At 36.0% G+C, this 24,534-nt stretch overlaps 1 protein-coding gene across 3 annotated transcripts in view; it reads left to right on the top strand.

Annotated features, from left to right (window-relative positions):
- The window catches only part of abcf2a (ATP-binding cassette, sub-family F (GCN20), member 2a), a 35,166-nt gene extending 11,265 nt beyond the window's left edge, over positions 1 to 23,901 (top strand). For all 3 annotated transcript variants that reach the window (XM_039753227.1, XM_039753228.1, XM_039753229.1), the window contains exons 7-15: positions 3,860 to 3,962; positions 4,438 to 4,533; positions 8,948 to 9,067; positions 11,435 to 11,524; positions 15,420 to 15,530; positions 15,830 to 15,892; positions 19,869 to 19,997; positions 21,295 to 21,498; positions 23,468 to 23,901. In XM_039753227.1, the coding sequence (XP_039609161.1) occupies positions 3,860 to 3,962; positions 4,438 to 4,533; positions 8,948 to 9,067; positions 11,435 to 11,524; positions 15,420 to 15,530; positions 15,830 to 15,892; positions 19,869 to 19,997; positions 21,295 to 21,498; positions 23,468 to 23,575 (1,024 nt within the window). In that variant the 3' untranslated portion in view covers positions 23,576 to 23,901. The remainder of the gene's footprint in view (positions 1 to 3,859; positions 3,963 to 4,437; positions 4,534 to 8,947; positions 9,068 to 11,434; positions 11,525 to 15,419; positions 15,531 to 15,829; positions 15,893 to 19,868; positions 19,998 to 21,294; positions 21,499 to 23,467) is intronic.
- The last annotated feature ends 633 nt before the right edge of the window (positions 23,902 to 24,534 follow it).

Below are 24,534 nucleotides of genomic sequence, written 5' to 3'. Positions count from 1 at the left end.
TTATTTTAAGAGAATAAAGTAGAAATGTCGATTTATTCTCGTCATAAGCGTTGAGAGTAAAGTCAACATGTTGTCGCACTATTACACAGTATTGGAAAAAAATACAACTTGGCTTGCAGTATTATCTACTAGTATAGAAACAGTATTCACACATTTGAACATAATGGTCCACATCCGACTTTTTAAATCCAAAGTATCTCCAGACGAGATGTGACTCCTTTTTCAAGCAAAAGTTCTACTGTGACATCATGTACAACTTTATCATCTGCTACAGCTTCAATTTCTGAATGTTCTCTGTCCATTTTCACCACACAATACCTCTAACGCATGTAATGCACCACGTTTCAAACGTCGTTTAGGCTATTTAAACCGGTGTTGCGGTATAAGAAAAATCCATATCATAACAAAAATAAAAAATGGTGTTTGGTATGAACCGGTATACTGCCAAGCACTAGGATGAATAAACGAAAACAACAATATCGTTATGCTTGTGAGAGGTATGTCAAACGAGAAAACGTTGAGCAGACATAAAATCACAGACAATGTTGCATGTTACTTGGCAAAAGACATGCTGCCAAAGGTTTAGAAACTAACCAACAAACATGACTTGAGATATATGTTGCCTTCATGCAGTTACTTCTCACAAACTGCCATCCCTGAACTGTGCAGAAAATGCAAAGGTAAAGTTGAAAATGACATATAAAAACTAGAATACTACTAAACAATGACATCGTGTTTCCCAATGGATCATACAGATAAAATCTTTGCATGAAGTTTTAAAAGAAGGTTTGGCTGCATGAGTAGCATCTTGTTGCCATTTCATTAGACAACATAATCCAAGTGAAGGAGTTGAATCAATGATCCAGATTCCAGTGGTTTGGCCACAGGCTTTACCTTCCAATCAGAAAATTTTGGCAAAATGAAATCCACCTTAGAACTTTGACTGTAATATAAATTCAAATATTCTTTTATTAAATGATATCCATAACTTTTGTTAAAGTTTAACCCCTCCTGTACCTTGTATTAATTAAATTAGACTGCAGTGTGATGGCCATATATAATTTGTGACTTTAGGATTAGCACAAACGTTAATGTTTACTGTACAGACTTAACTTTTAATATCATGGACTTAATACATGTATTTAGTGAAGATCTAAAAATGTATCTCTCTTGCATTTTGTGGAGGTAAATTGTGTTTCTTAGATATGTGTATGAGCAATTAAGTAAAAATGCACATTTTTTTTCCACTGTCATAGCCACAGTCTTGCTTGTGTGAATGATGCTAGTTTGCTTTTTTGTTCACAAGTTATGTGACTTCAGTTTCAGTGTTGTAACAGTAACAGTGAAGAATGCACCAAAACTTGCTGTAAGCTGAAGGATGAAGTTAACATTAATTCAAAAGTAAATGGCTCTCTTGGCTGTTTCACTCCAAATAGACCTATGTATATGAAACTGTGCATAAATGTGCCAATCCAGAATGTGAAAACAAAATGAAAAATGTATTTGTACTTCTGAGTCCCAATTACTCCTTCAGTAATGTCAACACTTTAGCTAGTAGACCTTAAATTTTAGTATTAGCCTGCCAGTGAACTAAATGGCTATGCTGGAAAGCATTTCAGAATATTCATTGTGAAGTCAGTAAGTTGTAATTATTTTTTACTTCACACACAGAACCCTGTAGTGTCACGATTATAACATTCTTGGTGCATTTTATGGGGAAAAGCAAAATATTGCTTTACTTAAAATGGTCATCTATGGAAACTGACAGCTTCCATTTTCAAAAGATCTCTTAGGACGATGTATAGTGTAATTTACACTCAAATTTATTAGCTTGATTGTTTAAAGAAAAAAATGAACCATAAATTAACATAAAAACAGAAATGTATCAGTCAGACATGCATATAACAATACTACTAAATACCTTTTTAATTTTCAGATAAGGGATTTATGTGGTCTAGTATTGGTCACTAGATGGCTCCCTTTACTAGGATTTTGTCCTGTTTAGGGATTTTAATTGTCACTTCACTGACAGATTATTTCAAAGTGAAGTAGTTAAACAGTGTTTAAACAGCCTATATAGATATATAGTTAGATATAGATCTATATAGATATATATAGATAGTTATAGATATATAGATAGTTATAGATATAGTTATAGATAGATAGATATATAAACTGCTCAAAAAAATTAAAGGAACACTTTGAAAACACATCAGATCTCAATGGGAAAAAGAAATCCTCCTGGATATCTATACTGATATAGACTGGGTAATGTTAGGAACGAAAGGATGCCACATCGTTTGATGGAAATGAAAATGATCAACCTACAGAGCCCTGAATTCAAAGACGCCCCAAAAATTAGAGTGAAAAAATTGTGGCAGGCTAGTCCATTTTGCCAAAATTTAATTGCAGCAACTCAAAATTGTACGCAGCACTTTGTATGGCCCCTGTGTTCTTGTATACATGCCTGACAACATCGGTGCATGCTTCTAATGAGATGACAGATGATGTTGTGGGGGATCTCCCCCCAGATTTGGACCAGGGCATCACTGAGCTCCTGGACAGTCTGAGGTGCAACCTGGTGGCATTGGATGGACCAAAACATAATGTCCCAGAGGTGTTCTATTGGATTTAGGTCAAGAAAGTGTGGTGGTCAGTCAATGGTATCAATTCCTTCATCCTCCAGGAACTGCCTGCATACTCTCACCACATGAGGCCAGGAATTGTCGTGCACCAGGAGCCACTGTACCAGCATAGGGTCTGACAATGGGTCCAAGGATTTCATCCTGATACCTAATGGCAGCCAAGGTGCCTTTGTCAAGCCTGTAGCGGTCTGTGTGACCCTCCATGGATATGCCTCCCCAGACAATCATTAACCCACCACCAAACTGCTCATGCTGAATGATGTTACAGGCAGCATAATGTTCTCCATGGCTTCTCCAGACCCTTTCACTTCTGTCACGTGCTCAGGGTGAACCTGCTCTCATCTGTAAAGCACAGGGCACCAGTGGTGCATCTGCCAATTCTGGTATTCTATGGCGAATGCCAATCGAGCTGCATGCTGCTGGGCAGTGAGCTCAGGGCCCATTAGAGGACATGGGGCCCTTGGGTCACCCTCATGAAGTCTTTCTGGTTGTTTGGTCAGATACATTCACACCAGTGGCCTGCTGGAGGTCATTTTGTAGGGCTCTGGCAGTGCTCATCACAGCAAACCTTCTGGCAATGACACGTATTGATGTGCCATCTTGGAGAAGTTGGACTACCTGTGCAACCTCTGTAGGGTCCAGGTATCTCCTCATACTACCAGTAGTGACACTGACTGTAGCCAAATGCAAAACTAGTGAAGAAACAGTCAGAAAAGATGAGGAGGGAAAAATGTCAGTGGCCTCCACCTGTTAAACCATTCCTGTTTTGGGGGTCATCTCATTGTTGCCCCTCTAGTGCATCTGTTGTTAATTTCATTAACACCACAGCAGCTGAAACTGAATAACAACCCCCTCTGCTACTTAACTGACCAGACTAATATCCCATAAGTTTCATTGACTTTATGCTATACTCTGATTAAAAAGTGTTCCTTTAATTCTTTTGAGCTATATATATATATATATATATATATATATATATATATATATATATATATATATATATATATATATATATATATATATATATATATATATATATATATATATATATATATATATATATATAAAAAATGTGTATATGTATATAATATAGTAATGGCAATTTTTAAGGTTAAAGTGCAACTGTTGAGAAAATTCTTAAGATGTCTGGTAAAAATAAGTTGTTTTTAAATTTGTTTTTGAACCAGTCCTTAAGTGTTTCTTTCTTTTTTCAGTTTTAAACGGATTCTAGTATTGATATCTCATTCACAAGATTTTTTGAATGGAGTTTGCACTAATATAATTCACTTGCACAACCGAAAATTAAAGTATTACACAGTAAGTATTCATTTATCTGGAAATCCTTTTACAATGTACTGGTATGGTATTGTTTCTTTTACATTCCTGTCCGAGTACATGCCCTTAAGTAGCCCTAGTGCTAAGGATTATACTGACTGGCTTTATCCTTTTATGAACTGTACATCTTGCTGGTGTTATGTTTTTATGTTGTGTAAAATTTTTATTTTTGTCCTTTTAGTATGCATGCTGATTAAATTCGGTTTAGTTGAAGGATTGTTCAAAATTACTACTAGTTATTGATTTGAAAAAGTTGCATTTTTCCAGTGAAAATGAATTTTCCAATGTAGCATGGGTGACTAGACTATATATATATATATTGTATTATTGTATTGCATTAACTGAGTAATAGAAAATGTTCTAGGCACAACCAATTGGTAAACTATTTAATATAAGTAAACTGATAAGCTGACCATACTTTGTTTGAATTTCAAGTCTTGTTTTAATTTTCTTCAAGGGTAATTATGATCAGTATGTGAAGACAAGGTTTGAATTAGAAGAAAATCAGATGAAACGCTACAACTGGGAACAAGATCAGATTGCCCATATGAAGGTAAAGTCTGATCTTTTTTGAAGTTGAAAAGTGAAGTATGAAAGTTACTATTTTTCAGCATATTGCGTTGAAATCCACATTTAACCTGTGATCACAAAGCAGTATGACTCCACATAAGATAGATACTTTATTAATCCCAAGGGGAAATTCACATAATCCAGCAGCAGTATACTGATACAAAAAACAATATTAAATTAAATAGTAATAAAAATGCATGTAATAACAGGCTCTGACCTTTCTTACACAGAGCATCAGTATTGGCAGTCCAGTCCAATTTGTCATCCAGCTGCACTCCCAGTTATTTATAGGTCTGTACCCTCTGCACACAGTCTCCTCTGATGATCACGGGGTCCATCAGGGGCCTGGGCCTCCTAAAATCCACCACCAGTTCCTTGGTCGTACTGATGTTCAGGTGTAAGTGGTTTGAGTCGCACCATTTAACAAAGTCTTTGATTCACTTCCTGTACTCCTCCTGCCCACTCCTGATGCAGCCCACAATAGCAGTGTCATCAGCGAACTTTTGCACGTGGCACGACTCTTAAGTCGTATTGGAAGTCTGATGTATATAGGCTGAACAGGACCGGAGAAAGTACAGTCCTGTGTTGCTGACCACAATGTCGGACCTGCAGTTCCCAAGACGCAAATATTGAGGTCTGTCTGCAAGATAGTCCACGATCCATGCCACTAGGTGTGAGTCTACTCCCATCTCAGTCAGCTTGTCCCTAAGGAGCAGAGGTTGGATGGTGTTGAAGACATAATGCATTGCCTGAACAATTAAGAACCCAGACTGTGTTCAAATGAAGAAGAAAAACCCAAATTCCTTTGGATCATATGGGTTCCATTATATTTAGCTTGAAATGTGGAGGTGTGAGTGTGTTAATTATGAGGTTGCATGAGTGCAGTAGGTGTAGAAAAGATATCTCTTATCGATGGTGCCCAAATAGTGAAAGAAAAGATGATCTCTCAATCTCAAGGAGTTTGGCAGGAGAATTTTCCAACATGACAAGATCCTAAATGCACTGCAAAAAGCTTAAATTGAAAAATATGAAAACTGTGAACTGGCCAAGTATGTCCTATGTCTTCAATCCAATAGAATACCTTTGAAGTATTTTAAGAATGCAGAGTAACAAAATCCCTTCAGTAATGAGCAGCTGGAAAGGATCCTATTTTTACTTTCTAAGTTGCTTCCAACAAGTTGAGCTGTTTAAGTGTTAGTCACCTAGTCATTAGTACCAGACTGAAAGTATGAAGATGGAGGTGCTGATTCTTCCCCTTTATAGGGTGCAGCTGCTTGGGATTTTGATGGCTCTTAAATTTAAATAATGGTTGCCCAAGTACCACTAGGATTTTCTTTAATTGCTGCTGCTGTTTGTTCTTGCTGTGTTGGCTGCTGCAGTGTTACACTAATAATAAAGTATACAGAAAAGCATGTACTAGTAATGCCCACCATCGTTAATATATTTGAATATATTTTTATTTTTATGAATATTCAAGCATTCTCTTTTGGCTAATTTGACAGCCTTGCTCTGTTTAAAATTATTGCCATAAACTGTAATCAACAATATGTAGGTTTTTGGTTAGTTTTTAATTGGGAAGTACGTATTTTATCTAAAAGTAAATTTTTTATGGGTGGAGGAATTAATGTTACTTTTAAATTCTCCATTTTATACAGGATTAAGTAAACATATAGCTGATTTTTTTCCATTTTACAAATTTCATGTTTTGTCTGTTTTTTCAAAGTGAATTGATTTTCTAGGTCTACCATTTGTGATGCAACACCTTTACACACTGATATTTTCATATGTATTTCCAGTCTGGATTTTTTATTTCAATGGAATATCCTATTCAGCAATTATCTGTCGTATATGTCGTATCTTTTTTTAATATATGTCCCCATTTAATTTGTAGTGAAGGCCAAAAATTTTTTTTAATCTCATGTTTTCATGCAGAGAGAGAGATAAAAGTTTGATATAATGGACTATAATGGTAACCCATTCTGTTCAATGATAAAAAATTTGAAAAAGGTCCGTAGAAAAATAATAAATTGTCTGCTATCCAGTCAAATGGCTAAAATGTGCAAAATGCTTTGATTTTCTACCAAAATACTAATACTTGGCATAGAAGATGCATTCCCATAATTTTTGTGCTTCTGAATTAAAATGTTCCACTTTTCCTCAATCACCGATCAAAAGTCCTATCTTTTTGGATAATGTGCAGGTGGATCATGAACACGAGAATTCTTTTCTTTTTAAAATGGATGGTTTTTTTTTATATTGTTTGCCATTGGAACGAACTGGTCGCCATCGCAACCCATTAATCCTAAACTGTTTTCTCTTGTTCTGTATGAAGCATCACATTTAAATTGAATGGCCATCAGTACAAACTGCATAATATAAGTAACATATTAAAACATCATATTTGGGTGGAGAATTACTTAATTTGCAAAGTAAACGTATTCGATATTTATCATGATAGTTTTAAATATAATACCTTTCAAATGCTGTTTATGGCTGAGATGATTTATTTTGTATCCGTTTTCAAAATTTTATTTATTGACATGAGGTAAAAAGTCACTATACAGGTGCTGGTCATAAAATTAGAATAGCATGACAAAGTTAATTTATTTCAGTAATTCCATTCAAAAAGTGAAACTTGTATATTAGATTCATTCATTACACACAGACTGATGTATTTAAAATGTTTGTTTCTTTTAATTTTGATGATTATAACTGACAACTAGTGAAAGTCCCAAATTCAGTATCTCGGAAAATTACAATATCAATTAAGACCAATGCAAAAAAAGGAGTTTTAGAAATGTTGGCCAACTGAAAGGTATTAAATGAAAAGTATGAGCAAGTACAGCACTCAATATTTACTTGGGGCTCCTTTGGCCTGGATTACTGCAGCATTGCGGCGTGGCATGGAGTCGATCAGTCTGTGGCACTGCTCAGGTGTTATGAGAGCCCATGTTACTCTGATAGTGGCCTTCAGCTCTAGATTTTCTATGGGGTTAAGGTCGGGCGAGTTTGCTGGCCAATCAAGAACAGGGATACCATGGTCCTTAAACCAGGTACTGGTAGCTTTGGCACTGTGTGCAGGTGCCAGGTCCTGTTGGAAAATGAAATCTGCATCTCCATAAAGTTCGTCAGAAGCATAAAGTGCTCTAAAACTTCCTGGTAGATGGCTACGTTGACCTTGGACCTCAGAAAACACAATGGACCAACACCAGCAGATGACATGGCACCCCAAACCATCACTGACTGTGGAAACTTTACACTGGACCTCAAGCAACGTGGATTCTGTGCCTCTCCTCTCTTCCTCCAGACTCCGGGACCTTGATTTCCAAAGGAAATTCAAAATTTACTTTAATCAGAGAACATAACCTAGCAGCAGTCCAGTCCTTTTTGTCTTTAGCCCAGGCGAGACGCTTCTGACGCTGTCTCTTGTTCAAGAGTGGCTTGAAACAAGGAATGAGACAGCTGAAACCCATGTCTTGCATACGTCTGTGCGTGGTGGATCTTGAAGCACTGAACTCCAGCTGCAGTCCACTCTTTGTGAATCTCCCCCACAGTTTTGAATGGGTTTTGTTTCACAATCCTCTCCAGGGTGCAGTTATCCCTATTGCTTGTAAACTTTTTTTCTACCACATCTTGTCCTTCCCTTCGCCTCTCTATTAATGTGCTTGGACACAGAGCTCTGTGAACACCCAGCCTCTTTAGCAATGACCTTTTGTGTCTTGCCCTCCTTGTGCAAGGTGCCAATGGTCATCTTTTGGACAACTGTCAAGTCAGCAGTCTTCCCCATGATTGTGTAGCCTACAGAACTAGACTGAGAGACCATTTAAAGGCTTTTGCAGGTGTTTTGATTTAATTAGCTGAATAGAGTGTGGCACCAGGTGTCTTCAATATTGAACCTTTTCACAATATTCTAATTTTCCGAGATACTGAATTTGGGGCTTTCATTAGTTGTCAGTTATAATCATCAAAATTAAAAGAAATTAAACATTTGAAATACATCAGTCTGTGTGTAATGAATGAAATTAATATATGTTTCACTTTTTGAATGGAATTACTGAAATAAATCAACTTTGTCATGATATTCTAATTTTATGACCGGCACCTGTAATAATCTTATTTCTAATCTTTTTCACACTAACACCACCAAAGACTTATGTGGAATGTTTTAGCAGTAAACAGCTTAAGTGAACTAATAAATAGCAGCCCTGGCTTAAAAAAAAAAAAAAATTGTAAACAATGTTTGTTGGTGACAGATTCAATTATTTCCTTTTTGTTGATACAAATGCACTCCACCATACTTTTAGTGTACTTCTACATTTGTAGCCAAACTTAAATCTTGCATGCTTTATTTTAAATTGCTTAATTTGTTAATAATAGATGTACTTTTTGGTTCACAGAATTACATTGCACGTTTTGGTCATGGATCTGCTAAGTTGGCCAGACAGGCACAGAGTAAAGAAAAGACACTGCAGAAAATGGTTGCCTCTGGTCTCACCGAAAGAGTAGTCAATGACAAGGTAAGGAAAGTTTACTATTAACCAAAGACCTTTAGGACTGTGGGAACAAAAGATCTGCTTTTTTTAAAGAAATGTCAACCTGTGTTAGAAATAATAATTAAATCTGGGTTTTTTTAAATTACTGGTAAAGGCAGCGGCTTGTGCTTTGTAAACCTTATTTTACAAAATTGTACACAGAGCCCATATAATGTGTATATGTTCCTGGAAGCAACATGTTTAGTGAAATTTGGATTTACCAGTTCGTACAGATTTCAGCATGGAGAGGTTATAGCTCTTAAACCTAATTTATTTGGCTGTCCAGATAATATTAAGAAATAAAGTGAAATAAATACATACTTTTAAAGAAATGGTATAAATAGTCAAATAAGATATGCTTATTCAGCTTGCTGTTCAAGCATGGTAGTGTCTAAAAACATTATCCTGCTTCAGATCTCTTGTTCTTGGCTGTGCAACATTCACACTAAAATTTACCTTTTATAACTTAAAATTGCTTGTATTTCACATGGAATATATGATTGGTTTGGGTTTTTGGCAGAAATGTTGCTGCATTTAATTGTTTAATTTAGCAGCAAAATTGCTGTTGGGAATAACTTTATTCTATGTGGTGTTTGTGCTTTTAAATACTTTTCCATATTTAGCAAGAATAAGTAGAACATTAATTTTTCTGTTTTGTGGGTAATTAAATGGTACAGGGGCTTTTTTTTCTGAAAGCATTAAATTTTTTAAGGGCCGTGGTTGGTAGATCTCTTTAGTATAGTGGTACTACAACTGCTGTTTTTGGACTTGGTAAATACAGAACATGAGCGCAACTAGAGTTATTTTGTTGATACACTGCAAATTCAAAAACTTATAAATGAATGTATTTTGCATTCTTCTAAATATCTGCAAGACAATCAAAATATAGTCTGATTATAATGAGCAATGTCATGTGGCTAAGCGCATATGCATGTAGAAGTTAAAGTGATGATGATAAAATGGTGATTAACAATTAATGAAGTAGATATAGTAACTGACTTGACACTTAGAAAAAAAAATTGGAAACCGCAATTCAAGTCATTTCAGAATTTCATTATACAAGTGTAGTACACTGAGCCTGAATAAACAAGAGCAGATAACTTAAAAATATTTTGGAGTTACTACATTAATAAGATTTTTACTTTTTAGAAAGGAGCAGTTGAGGGCATGTCTCAATTTCATTTTTGTTTTATTAGTTTCTGGCTCTGTATTTCAGGTTCCAGCTAAGACTTGCATTGGTTTAAATTGTAAAGGGAGAAGAAACTGTTTAATCTACTTTTTGAATTTTGACATTAATATTTTGTTACATAAATTCAAGATGTAGAAATAAAATTAATTCCCAGTTGATCATGGTTCTGATTTCCTTCATCTCAGGTGAAGAATGTGTTAAAAGATAGATGGTTTTGTTTGGGATGCTGCTATGAAATGATGTAAACAAAAGGCCGAATTGCAGTGCCTTTGCCCAGCAGTTTGTTCTTCGTGCATTGGCACAATGACAAAAACTGGACTGAAGCGTTTATCTGATCTACTTGCAGTGTACCCAAACTGTGCATGTGGTGTAGTTACTTGTGTTAAATCTCCATCTTGTTTATTGTGGGAATGAATATCTTTGTTTATTCATGATTTGTGAGATTAATCTTGAATGTGTTCATATTTTTAAAAAGTGTTTTTTTTTATTTTTTTCCCTCATATTAACCATGGTTACAGAAAATAAAGGTTTAGGAATGCTATGCTATTGTGTCGGCTGATTTATTGTCTGATATGGGCAGAGATTATTTTATGATTAATTTGATAACTCAACATTGTCTTAATATTTTTTCATGTGTTATTCTTGTAGTTGTATTTTAAATATTCTGGAAATTCAGCATATTATGAAACTGTCAAACCAAAATTTTACATCTTAGCCATATCTATTATATATATTTATTATTGGAATACATGAAAAAAAATATTAAACAACTAAAAATCTCTGTAAAAAGAAGGTATAAGTTGTATGTAAACTTATACCTTCTTTTTACAGAGATTTTTAGTTGTTTGTTTTTTTTTTCATGTATTCCAATTTGTAATGAGATCTGTGCGAAGTTAAGTTGGTTTAAATGTGCGCCTAAAATATTGTCATAAGGAATTTTAAACATTTTGGTTCAATTTTTCTGACTTCTAACTCATTGTACAATGATCTTACAGTGCAAGTAGTAACGTGTATACCTGTACGTGTATCCAGTGAAAATTAAAGTTAATGTGACTGGTAGAAAGAACAGTGTGCAGCCTTTTAGTGTTAAAAGTATCTTTTCTGCTTTCCATGTAAAACGGAATAAAATTATCAGCAACCCCTTTGGGTGTTTTATTTTTCAGACGCTGTCATTTTATTTTCCTCCCTGTGGGAAGATTCCTCCTCCAGTCATTATGGTTCAGAATGTTAGCTTTAAATATTCTGCGGATGGGGTAAGATTTTTAATATGCATTATCCTGTGAATGAGAGCTGCTTTATTGTATTTTATCATATTAGTGGTTAGGTGGATACCCTTGTGTGACGGTGATCACAATCTCTAGAAAGTAAGCTCCCAATAAATATTTTCATAGCAATCTAGGGGGCTTTGCTATGCTATGCGCCAGCCACTTCGCATCTCTGCCACTCGGGTATGTGGATTTCACTGTCACCAAACAACAAATCTTAATTCTCACAGATACGCCTCTTCATTGGGAAGAAACACTACTTCTCCCTGATGGCGACATGAATTAGACGATCTACAAGTCTCTGACTTAAAGTTTAAATCCGAGCAATATATTAAATCTCTTTTTGCTGTTCCGTTATTTCACCGAGTAATAATTTGTTTGCGTCTATGCAATCTTTACTATCATTTTTTGAGAGTTTCGAATTTTGTACCTTCATTATCACTATCTTACTGTGCATGTGTATCGCGACATTGTTTTTGAATCTTTTATGACGTTCTACTTTGTCATCTACTCTTTGTCTTTTATTTCCAGACCCAGGCGCGGTTAAATCTCTTGGCACAAAGTCTTGTCTCGCTGGACTTGAAAGTCTCGTCTCAACCCAGGATTTTTTTTATTATAATAGAGAGATACAGGGGGGCTTCACCCCCTGCTCGCTTCGCTTGCCAACCCCCACGGTTTTCCGGATACACACTTTAAGATTTTTTTTTTTTCTTTGAATTGTTGCTATTTTATTAGTTTGAATTTTATTTCAGAACTTCGTTAAAAACAATATTGGAATCTTTCAAGTCCCAACATGCTGAATCTTTTAAATGAGGTCCGTGAGACATGTGTTTAATGACTTTGTACCATAATTCAGTATAGCACAGACAAAACCATCTACATCATCAGCAGTTAATGTTTTTTGCAAAGTAATCAATAACATGTGAGGTAAACCCTGTTTTTGAAATTCTCTGACTTAAACTTCAAAGCCTTGCAATATTTACATACTTCTGACATATCACCAATGTCCATATATTCAATCTCTATTCACCTTTTCGTTATTTCTCTAATTTCCTTTTGTTTGTGCTACTGCAATATTTACTTTCTTTTTTTGATACTTTCTAATTTTCCTTCTTTCATATTCTTTAACTTTCTGTGTATTTCTATCGCGACAACTTTTTTTTTTTTAATTCTGAGCCCAATTGGATGTGCTTTTTTCAGTTCCACTTGTTCCAGGCTGATTATTACTTTCCTTAATTTCTGAATTTGCACCTAGATTATTCTTCTTCTTTTATGCATTTTTGTTTCTCTCCAACGCTTTTGAGTCTCTTCTTCGCGCTGCTCTTCTTCGCATAGTTGTCGACGTTTCACGTGAAGATAACGTCTTGTCTCCCTAGTCTTTCTCTTCCAGGATTTTTTTTTTAATAGATAAGATTGTGACTATTGAATCTAAAAGTAGTTTATAAATAGCATAAATTATTAGGTAGATTTTCAACATATTGACTGTATGCCTCTTTATTAAAGTGTAATTGATTGCCTTTTGCCAAAAGGCAAAAGTGTGCAAGCATAAGAAAGAGAAGCTGTTAAAAGATGAGTTTGATATTTTCCAAGTCAAAAGTTGTTTCCTCACAATAATAGTATTTATTTGCCACAACAGTTAATTAAACCGACCTATATATACAGTGCATCTGGAAAGTATTCATAGCGCATCACTTTTTCCACATTTTGTTATGTTACAGCTTTATTCCAAAATGGATTAAATTCATTTTTTTCCTCAATTCTACACACAACACCCCATAATGACAACGTGAAAAAAGTTTACTTGAGGTTTTTGCAAATTTATTAAAAATAAAAAAACTGAGAAATCACATGTAAATAAGTATTCACCGCCTTTGCTCAATACTTTGTCGATGCACCTTTGCCAGCATTTACAGCCTCAAGTCTTTTTGCATATGATGCCACAAGCTTGGCACACCTATCCTTGTCCAGTTTCACCCATTCCTCTTTGCAGCACTTCTCAAGCTCCATCAGGTTGGATGGGAAGCGTCGGTACGCAGCCATTTTAAGATCTCTTTAGAGATGTTCAATCGGATTCAAGTCTGGGCCACTCAAGGACATTTACAGAGTTGTCCTGAAGCCACTTCTTTGATATCTTTGCTGTGTGCTTAGGGTCGTTGTCCTGCTGAAAGATGAACCATCACCCCAGTCTGAGGTCAAGAGCGCTCTGGAATAGGTTTTCATCCAGGATGTCTCTGTACATTGCTGCAGTCATCTTTCCCTTTATCCTGACTAGTCTCCCAGTTCCTGCTGCTGAAAAACATCCCCACAGCATGATGCTGCCACCACCATGCTTCAGTGTAGGGATGGTATTGGCCTGGTGATGAGCGGTACCTGGTTTCCTCCAAACGTGACACCTGGCATTCACACCAAAGAGTTCAATCTTTGTCTCATCAGACCAGAGAATTTTGTTTCTCATGGTCTGAGAGTCCTTCAGGTGCCTTTTGTCAAACTCCAGGCGGGCTGCCATGTGCTTTTTACTAAGGAGTGTCTACCATACAGGCCTGATTGGTGGATTGCTGCAGAGGTGGTTGTCATTCTGGAAGGTTTTCCTCTCTCCACAGAGGACCTCTGGACCCCTGACAGTGTGACCATCGGGTTCTTGATCACTTCCCTGACTAAGGCCCTTCTCCCCCGATCGCTCAGTTTAGATGGCCGGCCAGCTCTAGGAAGAGTCCTGGTGGTTTTGAATTTCTTCCACTTAGATTATGGAGGCCACTGTGCTCATTGTGACCTTCAAAGCAGCAGCAATTTTTCTGTAACCTTCCCCAGATTTGTGCCTTGAGACATTCCTGTCTCAGAGGTCTACAGACAATTCCTTTGACTTCATGCTTGATTTGTGCTCTGACATGAACTGTCAACTGTGGGACCTTATGTAGACAGGTGTGTGCCTTTCCAAATCATGTCCAATCAACTGAATTTACCACAACTCCAATTAAGCTGCAGAAACATCTCAAGGATGATCAGGGGAAAAAAGGATGCACCTGAGCTCAATTTTGAGCTTCATGGCAAAGGCTGTGAATACTTATGTACATGTGCTTTCTCAATTTTTATATTTTTAGTAAATTTGCAAAACCCTCAAGTAAACTTTTTCACATTGTCATTATGGAGTGTTGTGTGTAGAATTCTGAGGAATAAAATGAATTTCATCCATTTTGGAATAAGGCTGTAACATAACAATATGTGGAAAAAATTATACGCTGTGAATACTTTCCGGATGCATTGTATGTATAACCAGTTGTACTAGTTTGACTTGGACAGTCAAGAAGTAGAAAAAGAACTAACGCCTAATGATGCACATTAACAATAATATCACAAATGGAGGCTCCACCGATCACAAGGAAAGGGCTCATTAGGTGTTCTTGTTCTATATGTGATATCTTTTGACTGTTCAAGTTGTACTGTGATGTGGTATATATTCATTTGCAACATGAAAATGTTTTCTAAACTGAAGCATTGTTACTAAAATGTTTTTTTAAAATATTCGTGCCTCTTCTAGCGGTTTAGAATGGGATCCAAAGGGGTGCTAATCCAAACGTAAAAATGGAAGCCCTTAAGCTTAATTAAAAACAATAAAAGTTTTCAGACCTGTCACATCTTGAGACTCCATGCATATTGTAATACAACCTGTTTATTGTAATCCAATCTATCCTAAACTATTGACTTTGGGGGTGGAAGTGGTATCCTTTAAGTGTGTTGTTGGCTTCTTTGGTATTGGTTTTATTAAGACTGGTAATTTGAATCATGACCTTGTATAGTGTTTTGCAATATATGTAGCCATTTTCTAAAGAAATTAGGGTGCTTTAATTAAATACATGAAGAATTTTATAACTGTATTGTTTTTCAGCCTTATATCTACAAGAATCTGGAATTTGGTATTGATTTAGACACACGAGTTGCTCTGGTGGGCCCAAATGGTGCTGGAAAGTCTACATTGCTCAAACTGCTAACTGGTGAGGTATGTGCTTTTATAGAGAAGTTATAAGATTGTACTAATGATTAATAAAACATTTTTAGTCTATATCCACATTATAATAAGTTTATTGCATATAGTGCAATGACATTCTTTCTTGCATGGCTGTTACACACTAGCAACATTAATACAATAACACCAGACAATAAAAAGGACAATATGGTAGCAGGTTATTTCAGAACATTTTTTTTTAATGTCAAGCATTTTCTTGAAAGAAATGTTATTAACAACTTTGTGATAAATTTTATTCCCACTGAGTTGATGTTTTAAATTTTTTTTGGCAGCTCCTTCCAACAGATGGCATGATCCGAAAGCATTCTCATGTAAAGATTGGACGATATCATCAGGTATATTAATATTTTATAAATTTTGCTGAAATAAATTGGAAGAGCTGATGGGAACTTGCATGCTACTTTTGTAGTGGTAAAAATCGGACTGCAGTTGTACTGCAATGAATTTTCATTCCTTGGGTTAGTGCTTCTCACAAAAATCCTTGTACCAGCTGAGTAATTAAACATGCATAGGGATGCATAATTATATTCAATGCAGTCTTTCATACTTAAAAGACTGACCTGCATTTTGGCTTATTATTAAAATAATAAGTATCCATTACTCAAATGTAGGGTAAAAGTGTAGGGTGCTTGAATGTACATTTGTATTGTATGTGCCGTTTTAAAATACTTTTTCTTTTTTGTTGTAAAGCATTGTGTTTACGAGTTGTGCATTATTGCTTAAGAGACTTGGGTGGGAAAACTTGCCATTAATGATCATGACTGACCTCAATAAAAAGCAATGCAATGTAACATAACATAAGACACACTTGACACTATTTTACACTGACATAAGAAAACAAACAAAAGTATCTGTGATTAATCAAACAATGTAAATGCACTCATTAATATTTATTCCTTTTATTTCAGCCCTAGCAGCCACAGGACCCTTCTATCCTAGCCAGTGTTAATTTTGAGATTACATTGTAATTTAGTTTTTGTCTTACTCTTCTGACTAAATTGCATTTTAGTTTTAGTCACTTTTTAGTCAATTGTTAGTTTTAGTCAACAAAAAATAAAGTTTAGTCAAGATAAAGTAAATCGGTTTTAGTTGACTAAAAGTAAATTAAACTGTCAAAATTAGATAGATATTTTGTTTAGCATGTGATTATGCACAGAATAGACTGTACCTCTAAACTATTACACTAACAATGACACTAAGGAGCCAAACCACATGTAGTAATTATTGAACATATATTGTAGGTGTAGAAATGATTTACTCTGATAGCTCTTGGTCAGATAATGGCAGCTTTGGTCTGTCATTACAGTTTTCTGGCCTTCAGCATGCCTTAGTTGTTATGCTGCTATAAGATTTTACCAAAAAAGGCTGGACCAAGCAGCCCACATTTTAATTTCAGCATCGGGTTTATAAATAATGAGATCATCATAGACTCTCTGGTTTATCTGACCATGTGCACAGTTTAAATTTATTCTCTATTTTTTTTTCTCCAGCAACTGAAAAATACTGTTTAACATAATGCTAAAAATAAAAATGTACACATTATTATACAGTATGTGTATCGTTGAGTTGGTGAATTCCAAAATAATTTAGTATACTTACATTTAAACATAACCTTAAAAGCTGTTTTTGTTGCAAATAACTTTAAAATCTGGCTTGTCAGAATCACTGTTAGGTTTTCAACATTGGGTATTGTAAGATTTATATTTACACCATTCATTAACTTGTTAAAAAAAACTCACTAAAGAGTATCATTTAACAGATGAGTCCTATTTTTTACATTTTACTACATTCTTTTCATTTCAGGGGTTACGCTAATAAACATTAGTTTGCCCTCAAAAACCAAACAAATAGCACAAATTTAGTGTCTGCAGATTCATATTAAGCAATGAAACAGTGCTATTTTACTGTACTGTATGTGTGCATATTGTATTAAATGGAAAATGTGCTTCAAGGACTGAAATTCTAAATACATGTTATATTAGAATTAACAATGGAGCATTTCATTTCATCAATGATGTAGATAAGCCAAACAGCCACTTTGTTTGAAACTTGCCTAGATTTTTAATCGCTACGACTGTTGTCCTAACTGCCACTTTGCCTGTAATGTAAGTGAATGTTTGCGAGGCGGTTTCACCCCAACCCTGGACTGTATCCACCAGTTACAAAATGGATGAATGCACAAATGAATAGGAGTTAGAAGTGCTCAGTACAACCAAACGATAGCAAAGCTTCCGTTCCTTTATTGGAATTGTTAGGACACTGTTTTAAAAGCCATTAATTCCTCTGTCATTTCATCTGCTGTAAGAAATGCGTGACAAGCTAAATAGTTACAACTCAAATCTGAGGCTGAGCAACATTTGATTTTCCCTCACATAGCTGCACAAATCTGTTTCTTAAGTAACTTGTAAAGGGATTAAACTGGCAATAACAATCTTGTGTGTGTCTGTGTGTTGAGTTTTTTAAATTTTATTTTTCATTAATAAGCACATTTTCCCCAATCACACTTGATGCATAAGTATTAGCTGGGTGAACTAGAGCCAGAGGCAAAAGTATTGGTGTCGGGCAAGTCTCCTCCTAGATAACATTACACACCCTGTCATGAATCTTAGGATGACTTGCCTCTAGATGACTCTTCAGGTTTGTGGGGTTCTTTCCTGTGAGCTTCATTCCACGTGGCTTACACCGAGTTTTATTTTCATCAGCGTTGTAATTAAAGTTGGTCCATATTATTGACCACTTTCTTTTTTTTCCCCTCCCCAAGAATTACTTTGGCCAACATAGCAGTGTGGAGTGTAGTAGGATTCTAGCTGAACAGATGATTTCCTGATGGTGCCCAATTACAAGTGTACATAAATTTTTAAAAATTGCACCACTCCATTCATGTTCGTTATTTGTTGTGTGATGTCACCTGTAATAGAAATATACAAAGACCTTCACATCACTCACTGTCCAGTTGTCCATCTGTAACATATGTTTTGTTTAGTTTTTGTCAACCATGATTTTAAAAGCATTTGATTGTTCCTGGAAGGATAGATGGTTAGAATAATTAAACATGTACTACGAAGATATTTCAATGTTCCTTGAAAATTTTAAAGAATCGGCATTCTAAGCTTACAGATGGCTTAAAATCTATTACAGAGCTGATTGTATGGCAATTGGGTATTTGGAGAAAGAAAAGTAAGGACAGGAATTGGAGGTTAGTATGTTTGAAAGAGACAGTACTGCTACAATGAAGTATTTCATTGAAGGCCGCGCATGGTGCAGCAGGCATCTTGCGTGAGACCTGAATAATCACTGTGCCACTGTGTTCCCATGCTTAATAATATGCTTTAACTCCTATCATCATGAAAATAATATCACGTATACATCTCAGTATTTAAATTATTCAGAGAGCTGTAATATCATGAATGTAATGGATTCTGCGTCCAGTTGGAAGAAGGAAAATAAAGCCCGGAAACACGTAGTGATTCACACACAGAGCACATAGAAAGAAGATTAAATACAAAACAAAGCATTTAACATGCTACTTTAGTTATGATGGGATTTGAGAAATTAGTAAATTAAACAATTTTAAGATGAAGTTTATGATCAACTTTTTAATGACAAAATAAACTACGTGATTAAAGTAGAAATTTCAAAATTAAAGTTGACATTTCGTGCTTTTTTCCCCCGCACTGTGTCCCTATTTTTTTTTTTTTCCTCTGTACCCTAATAAGCTTTCATATGACACTCAGACGGTGGGCTACGACTCTCCTTTTCACGGCGATTTTGATATCTGACAACTTCTTTTTTTTTTTTTTTTGGGCACTGTGCGACTTTGAACTTCAGCTTTCGAGTTTCTCCAACACACTGTCACTCGATCTACTTCCTTTTGTTGTTTATACCACTGTTTAAACCAACAAATAGTACGTTTTTTCTTGCCTCTACTTGGTATTCGCTGAAATTCTGTGTTCCCTCATGCTTTTGCCATTGCCTTTTCACAGAACCCTGAGCTTAAGGTCTATTTATATTGATTTGTATATTCAAAGAGGCATAATTCTGGGAGGAGTTGGCGTGGGGCAGCAGGCGCGAATTTTTACGCTGACTGGGATTTATGTAGCGGAAGAACGTGTAAGCTGGCATTTGCACAGATTTATGCATCTGGATTTTTTTGTGTGTAAGCACATTTCCGGCTTTTGTGCTTGCTTCATTTTATAGTGCGAATTCTACGCACAACGTTATGTATGAGGCCCCTGGTGTTTTTAGATACCAAACCTATTTCCATTTTGTAAACTATGCTTAAGCTTTGTCTTATTTTATGCACTCTTCTAGCATTTAACAGAACAACTGGATTTGGATTTGTCACCTCTTGACTACATGTTGAAATGTTATCCAGAGATCAAAGAGAAAGAAGAAATGAGAAAAATAATTGGTCGTTATGGACTTACTGGTAAACAGCAGGTATAAAGATAATTATATCGCAGTATGCTCTTGCCCTTTACTTTGCAGTATTACTTGGGGTGTGTGGGGTTGCTAATTAAGACTCATACTGAATAGGGCTGTACTGTATTCTTACAGAACAGGCACTGTATGGGTTTTGTGGTTCACTACATGCAGTCGTAAGGAGAAAATGTGATGAATGTGCGATGACTGATTAACATAATGTGGAAGAGAATTTGCAAGTGTTGGTTTCACACAGAAACCTTAAACTGTAAGCCTTTAGCTGAATGACATCTCATAAAATCAGTCACACTATGGAGAGTGTAAACACCACAGAGGAGTTGGAAGATCCACCTTCTTCTTTTAAATCAGCTGTGTGTGAACATTTAGGGCTCCCAGTGAATTACAATAGCAGTGGAGAGCGAGAGGATGAGGACTGTGTATTGGTGGTGTTCACCAGTTGTAGGGTATATGTGAACAAACACATCAAACTTGCACTCGTATGTTTGACAGTATCACCCAGATGTTCCTGTCACCAGAGATAGGCAAAAAAAAACCACTGAGTTCTTCTAATCCCCGTTGTTTTTACATAGCCTTTAGATGTGAGAGAGACAAAAAAAAAATTACAGAAGCAATTGGCATTATGATTTCATCAGTTATGTGGCTATGTGCAGTGGTAGAAGACCCCAGCATCAAGTATTTATTAAAAGTACTTGAACCTTGTTAAAACATTCCATCCCTTTTTGCACATAAGCCAACCAGTAGTCACTGCACTTTACTGGCATATACGAGCAGTGATCGAACACGAGTTGTCCCCTACACCTGCACTAGTGGTAACCCTCTTGCCTGGTGGAAGGCTCATGAGTCTTGTTTATCTTAATCTAGCCATGATGGCAAAATAATTTCTGGCTTGTACCTACCTCAGTCCCTAGTGAGAAGGTTTTCTTGACAGCAGGTGACGTAGTTGCTGCCAACTGATCTGCCCTAACTACTGACAATGTAGACAAACTATTTTATTTTTTTTTTCTTTAAGAAAAACTTGAGCACCATTCAGAGGTGCATAATAAACTGATACAGTAATCAATCACAAAGTTAATCACAAATGTGATTCATTGCCCTTAAAGGCACAGATATTTACACCTTTTCAGGATATGTCATGTATTTCTGTCAGTATGAGATGGTACATTGTTCTGTTCATTGTGTTCTGCATAGGTTATGCCCCACTTAGAATAATGGACTGATTTGCACCAGGAGTTGCTCAAATTGTTTTTGTCTGGAGCATTAACAATTGAGAACTATCCTGTATCTAATTCCACAGGTGAGCCCCATTCGTAACTTATCTGATGGTCAGAAGTGCCGAGTGTGCTTTGCTTGGCTGGCCTGGCAAAATGCACACATGCTGTTCCTGGACGAACCTACCAATCACCTTGATATTGAGACCATAGATGCACTGGCAGATGCAATTAATGACTTTGAAGGGGGCATGATGTTAGTTAGCCACGACTTCAGGCTTATTCAGCAGGTAAGGATGCAATTTTTTATTTCACAAGATTTTGTCTCACCAAGTGTCTTAGTAATACCCACAAACTGTAAGCCAGTATCTGTTTATTTTGAAATGCAAGGATAAATTTGCAAATGTTCCATTCTTTTTTCATTGCTGTGTAATAAAACAATTCAGTTACAACCCTAACACAGGAACAAAGTATACAAAGACCTCAATTTCACTTGTCTTATAAAATAAATCCTTGGTTTACTTGGCAAAAACATTTGTGGCAATGGAAAACCATTGTAGCTGACAGAAATATTTTCATCTCAAAAGAAAAAGCTCAAAACTGTTTCTGAGAATACCTGGATAAGAGTATGATGATCTTCTGTTTTTAAAAGACTTGACTGCATAGTACAAAGGCCATAGCAAAAGCTACAGATCCCATATCGGCACAAAAAAAAATATGGTCCCTTCCACAATTATTGCCACCTCTGCTAAAGAGGAGTAGAAAGGTTTAAATAATATATGTTTAATAATAATAAAAATTTTAATAATAGTCATTTTTTGGTAAAAAAAAACAAAACTTCTCTTGCTCTAAAAAAATGAGAGAAATCCACCCATCCATTGACCTCCTTTGTTAGACGTCAGAAAATACTCAAAATGCCTAATATTTCACTATATAATATTCTGACAAATCAAAAACATTCAGCAATAGAATTTCATGAAATTCTGTGGAGTAGCACACTTCTAAAGGAAAATATGACTTGACAATTGACTGACTGTTTAAATTTATGAAAAATTAATAGAGTGGATTGAGATTGTAACTTTAAAATTGAGTTCAACAAAAACACAAGGAGTTAAGGATATTTTTTGCACATACTGTACATTAGGTATTTTTCTTCTCACTGATCCAGCATCTGTGAATCAAATTCCATTCCTGAATGGCAGAATGCTGGAATTACACAGAAGAGGTTGAAGGCTTAGAGAGAGTTCAGCTGTCGTCACCAGGAAGGTTATATTTCAGATTATAGAATATATTTTAAATTGGTTACAGTTATGAACTGTGACAAATCCTGTGATCTGAGTTTTTTTTTTTAATCTTCTAATATTTATAATTATATAAATATCTACAATCTTCTAATATCTATAATTATTAGAAATGATCTCTGCACAGATGATGCAAGGAGTTCTCCTATTAGCTCACACTGTAAGGAGACTGCTTCAGTGCCAGCTGATGTCAGTTTGCTTCTGGTCATTAGCAATTCCCCACAATGCATATTTGCAAATTGAGATGCTTTGTGGTGTTAGTCCAGAGCATTACACTTGGTGACAAGAGTGAAACCTGTACTGTGGACAGATGGAGTCTAGTGATAATGAACAGATAAGATGGCGGTTGAGAGAGACCGAGCTCAATTGACTCTCCAAGGAAGCCCTGTAGTGTTCAAAAGCAGTTTCTACATAGCTTAGACAAGGAGTTCTCCTATTAGCTAATGCTGTAAATCAGTGGGAAACAGCATCTGAGCCACATTTTACAGGTTCTTGGCTGACCACAAGACGTTCACCTCAGTGAAAATCTCTGAACTGAGATGCTTCATGGTGTGAGATCACAGCAATGCAAGGTGTGCGAAGCTCTTCCCATGTCAGCTTGGGTTTTTCTCTGGGTACTGTGGTTTTCCACCTTGTCTTGAAAGATGGATAGGTTAAGTTAATTGGCAATTCAAACTGGCCCTGTATGTGTGTTTGGGAGTGGGCCCCTGCGATGGAGTGGTGACCTGTTGAGGGTTGCTTTCAGACTCTCAATAAGTAGGCTCAGTCCACATGACTGAATTATATTTGAGTCATTGAGAAGTTTCATGTTCGTTAATTAGCCAGCATGAGTATTAAGGTTCAAAACATTAATATGGACCCCAGATTATTTTGAAATAAGGAACTTGTTTGGTCTTTCACACTAAAATAGTGTCTGGCTAATTGTTTTACTTAATGTATCCACTTTTTTCTTTGCTAGGTGGCTCAGGAGATCTGGGTTTGCGAGAACCAGACCATCACTAAATGGAACACAGACATCTTGGCATACAAAGAGCACCTGAAATCTAAAATCTCAGATGACAAATAGCTTTTCCATTTTTCTTCCTGATGTGGACTGCCCAGCTTTTTAAGGATGCCGTAGCAGTCTTAATCGCATGCTGTTCCAGCAAGATTCCTCATCTTTTCCCCTTACTCTCCACTTACTGCAGCTGAAATCCCAGGTTACATGAAACATCAACATATCTGCTGTAGTCAACAAACTTGTTCAGTGTACTGTTTAAAAAACAGCATTTTATTTTGGATGCCTCAAGTGAAGTTGATGTAAATGTGCACTTAGGAGGACATGTTTGTTGTTTTTGATGTCCAGTAACATTTCAGATTATAGGATATTTTTTTTTTTTTTACTGGCTCCTAATAGTTATGGGCTGTTACAAATCCTGTGATCTGAGATTTTTTAATCTTATTATTTAACACTGTAACTGCAATAAAGGTTCATCAACCAATATAATTGAATATTAGTGTTTTTATCTGTTTAAAATAACTGAGAAAAAAGGTTGGTTTGTACAACCTCTAAAAATGAATACTTGGGGCCTGCATTGTTGAGTACTATTTTATATTGCACAGATTTGCTTTTCAGTTATCTAGTCAGAATGTGGAGCTTTTAAACTGCCACAGTATTTTATTCAACATTTAAATATGATGGCCGGAGTGGCTTTGAGGCTAGGGATCTGCACTGGCAATCTGATGGTTGCTAGTTCAAATCCCATAAACGCCAGAAGTGACTATACTCCATTGGGCCGTTGAGCAATGGGTATGATGTTAATCTGCATCCATCTCTGCAAGCAGGTCCTCCAATTTACAGGGAAAACTTGGGAGTGGGTGGCAGGATTGCCACCCCAGCGGCCGTAAAAAAAAAATAAATAAAAAACACCTCACACAGTGCCAGTGTGGTACTGAGGTGTCATCCAATCCGTTGATTTGGCATGTGGTGGGTGCGGCAACGTGCTATCAGTGCCTGCTCCCAACCTCTGTAAATATAATATCTTG

The sequence above is a fragment of the Polypterus senegalus genome, chromosome 5 (genome assembly GCF_016835505.1).
Source record: "Polypterus senegalus isolate Bchr_013 chromosome 5, ASM1683550v1, whole genome shotgun sequence".
In the NCBI taxonomy this organism is placed as follows: domain Eukaryota; kingdom Metazoa; phylum Chordata; class Cladistia; order Polypteriformes; family Polypteridae; genus Polypterus; species Polypterus senegalus.
The sequence above is the reverse complement of the archived record's forward strand: the minus strand, read 5'-3'. Positions and strand labels throughout refer to the sequence as shown.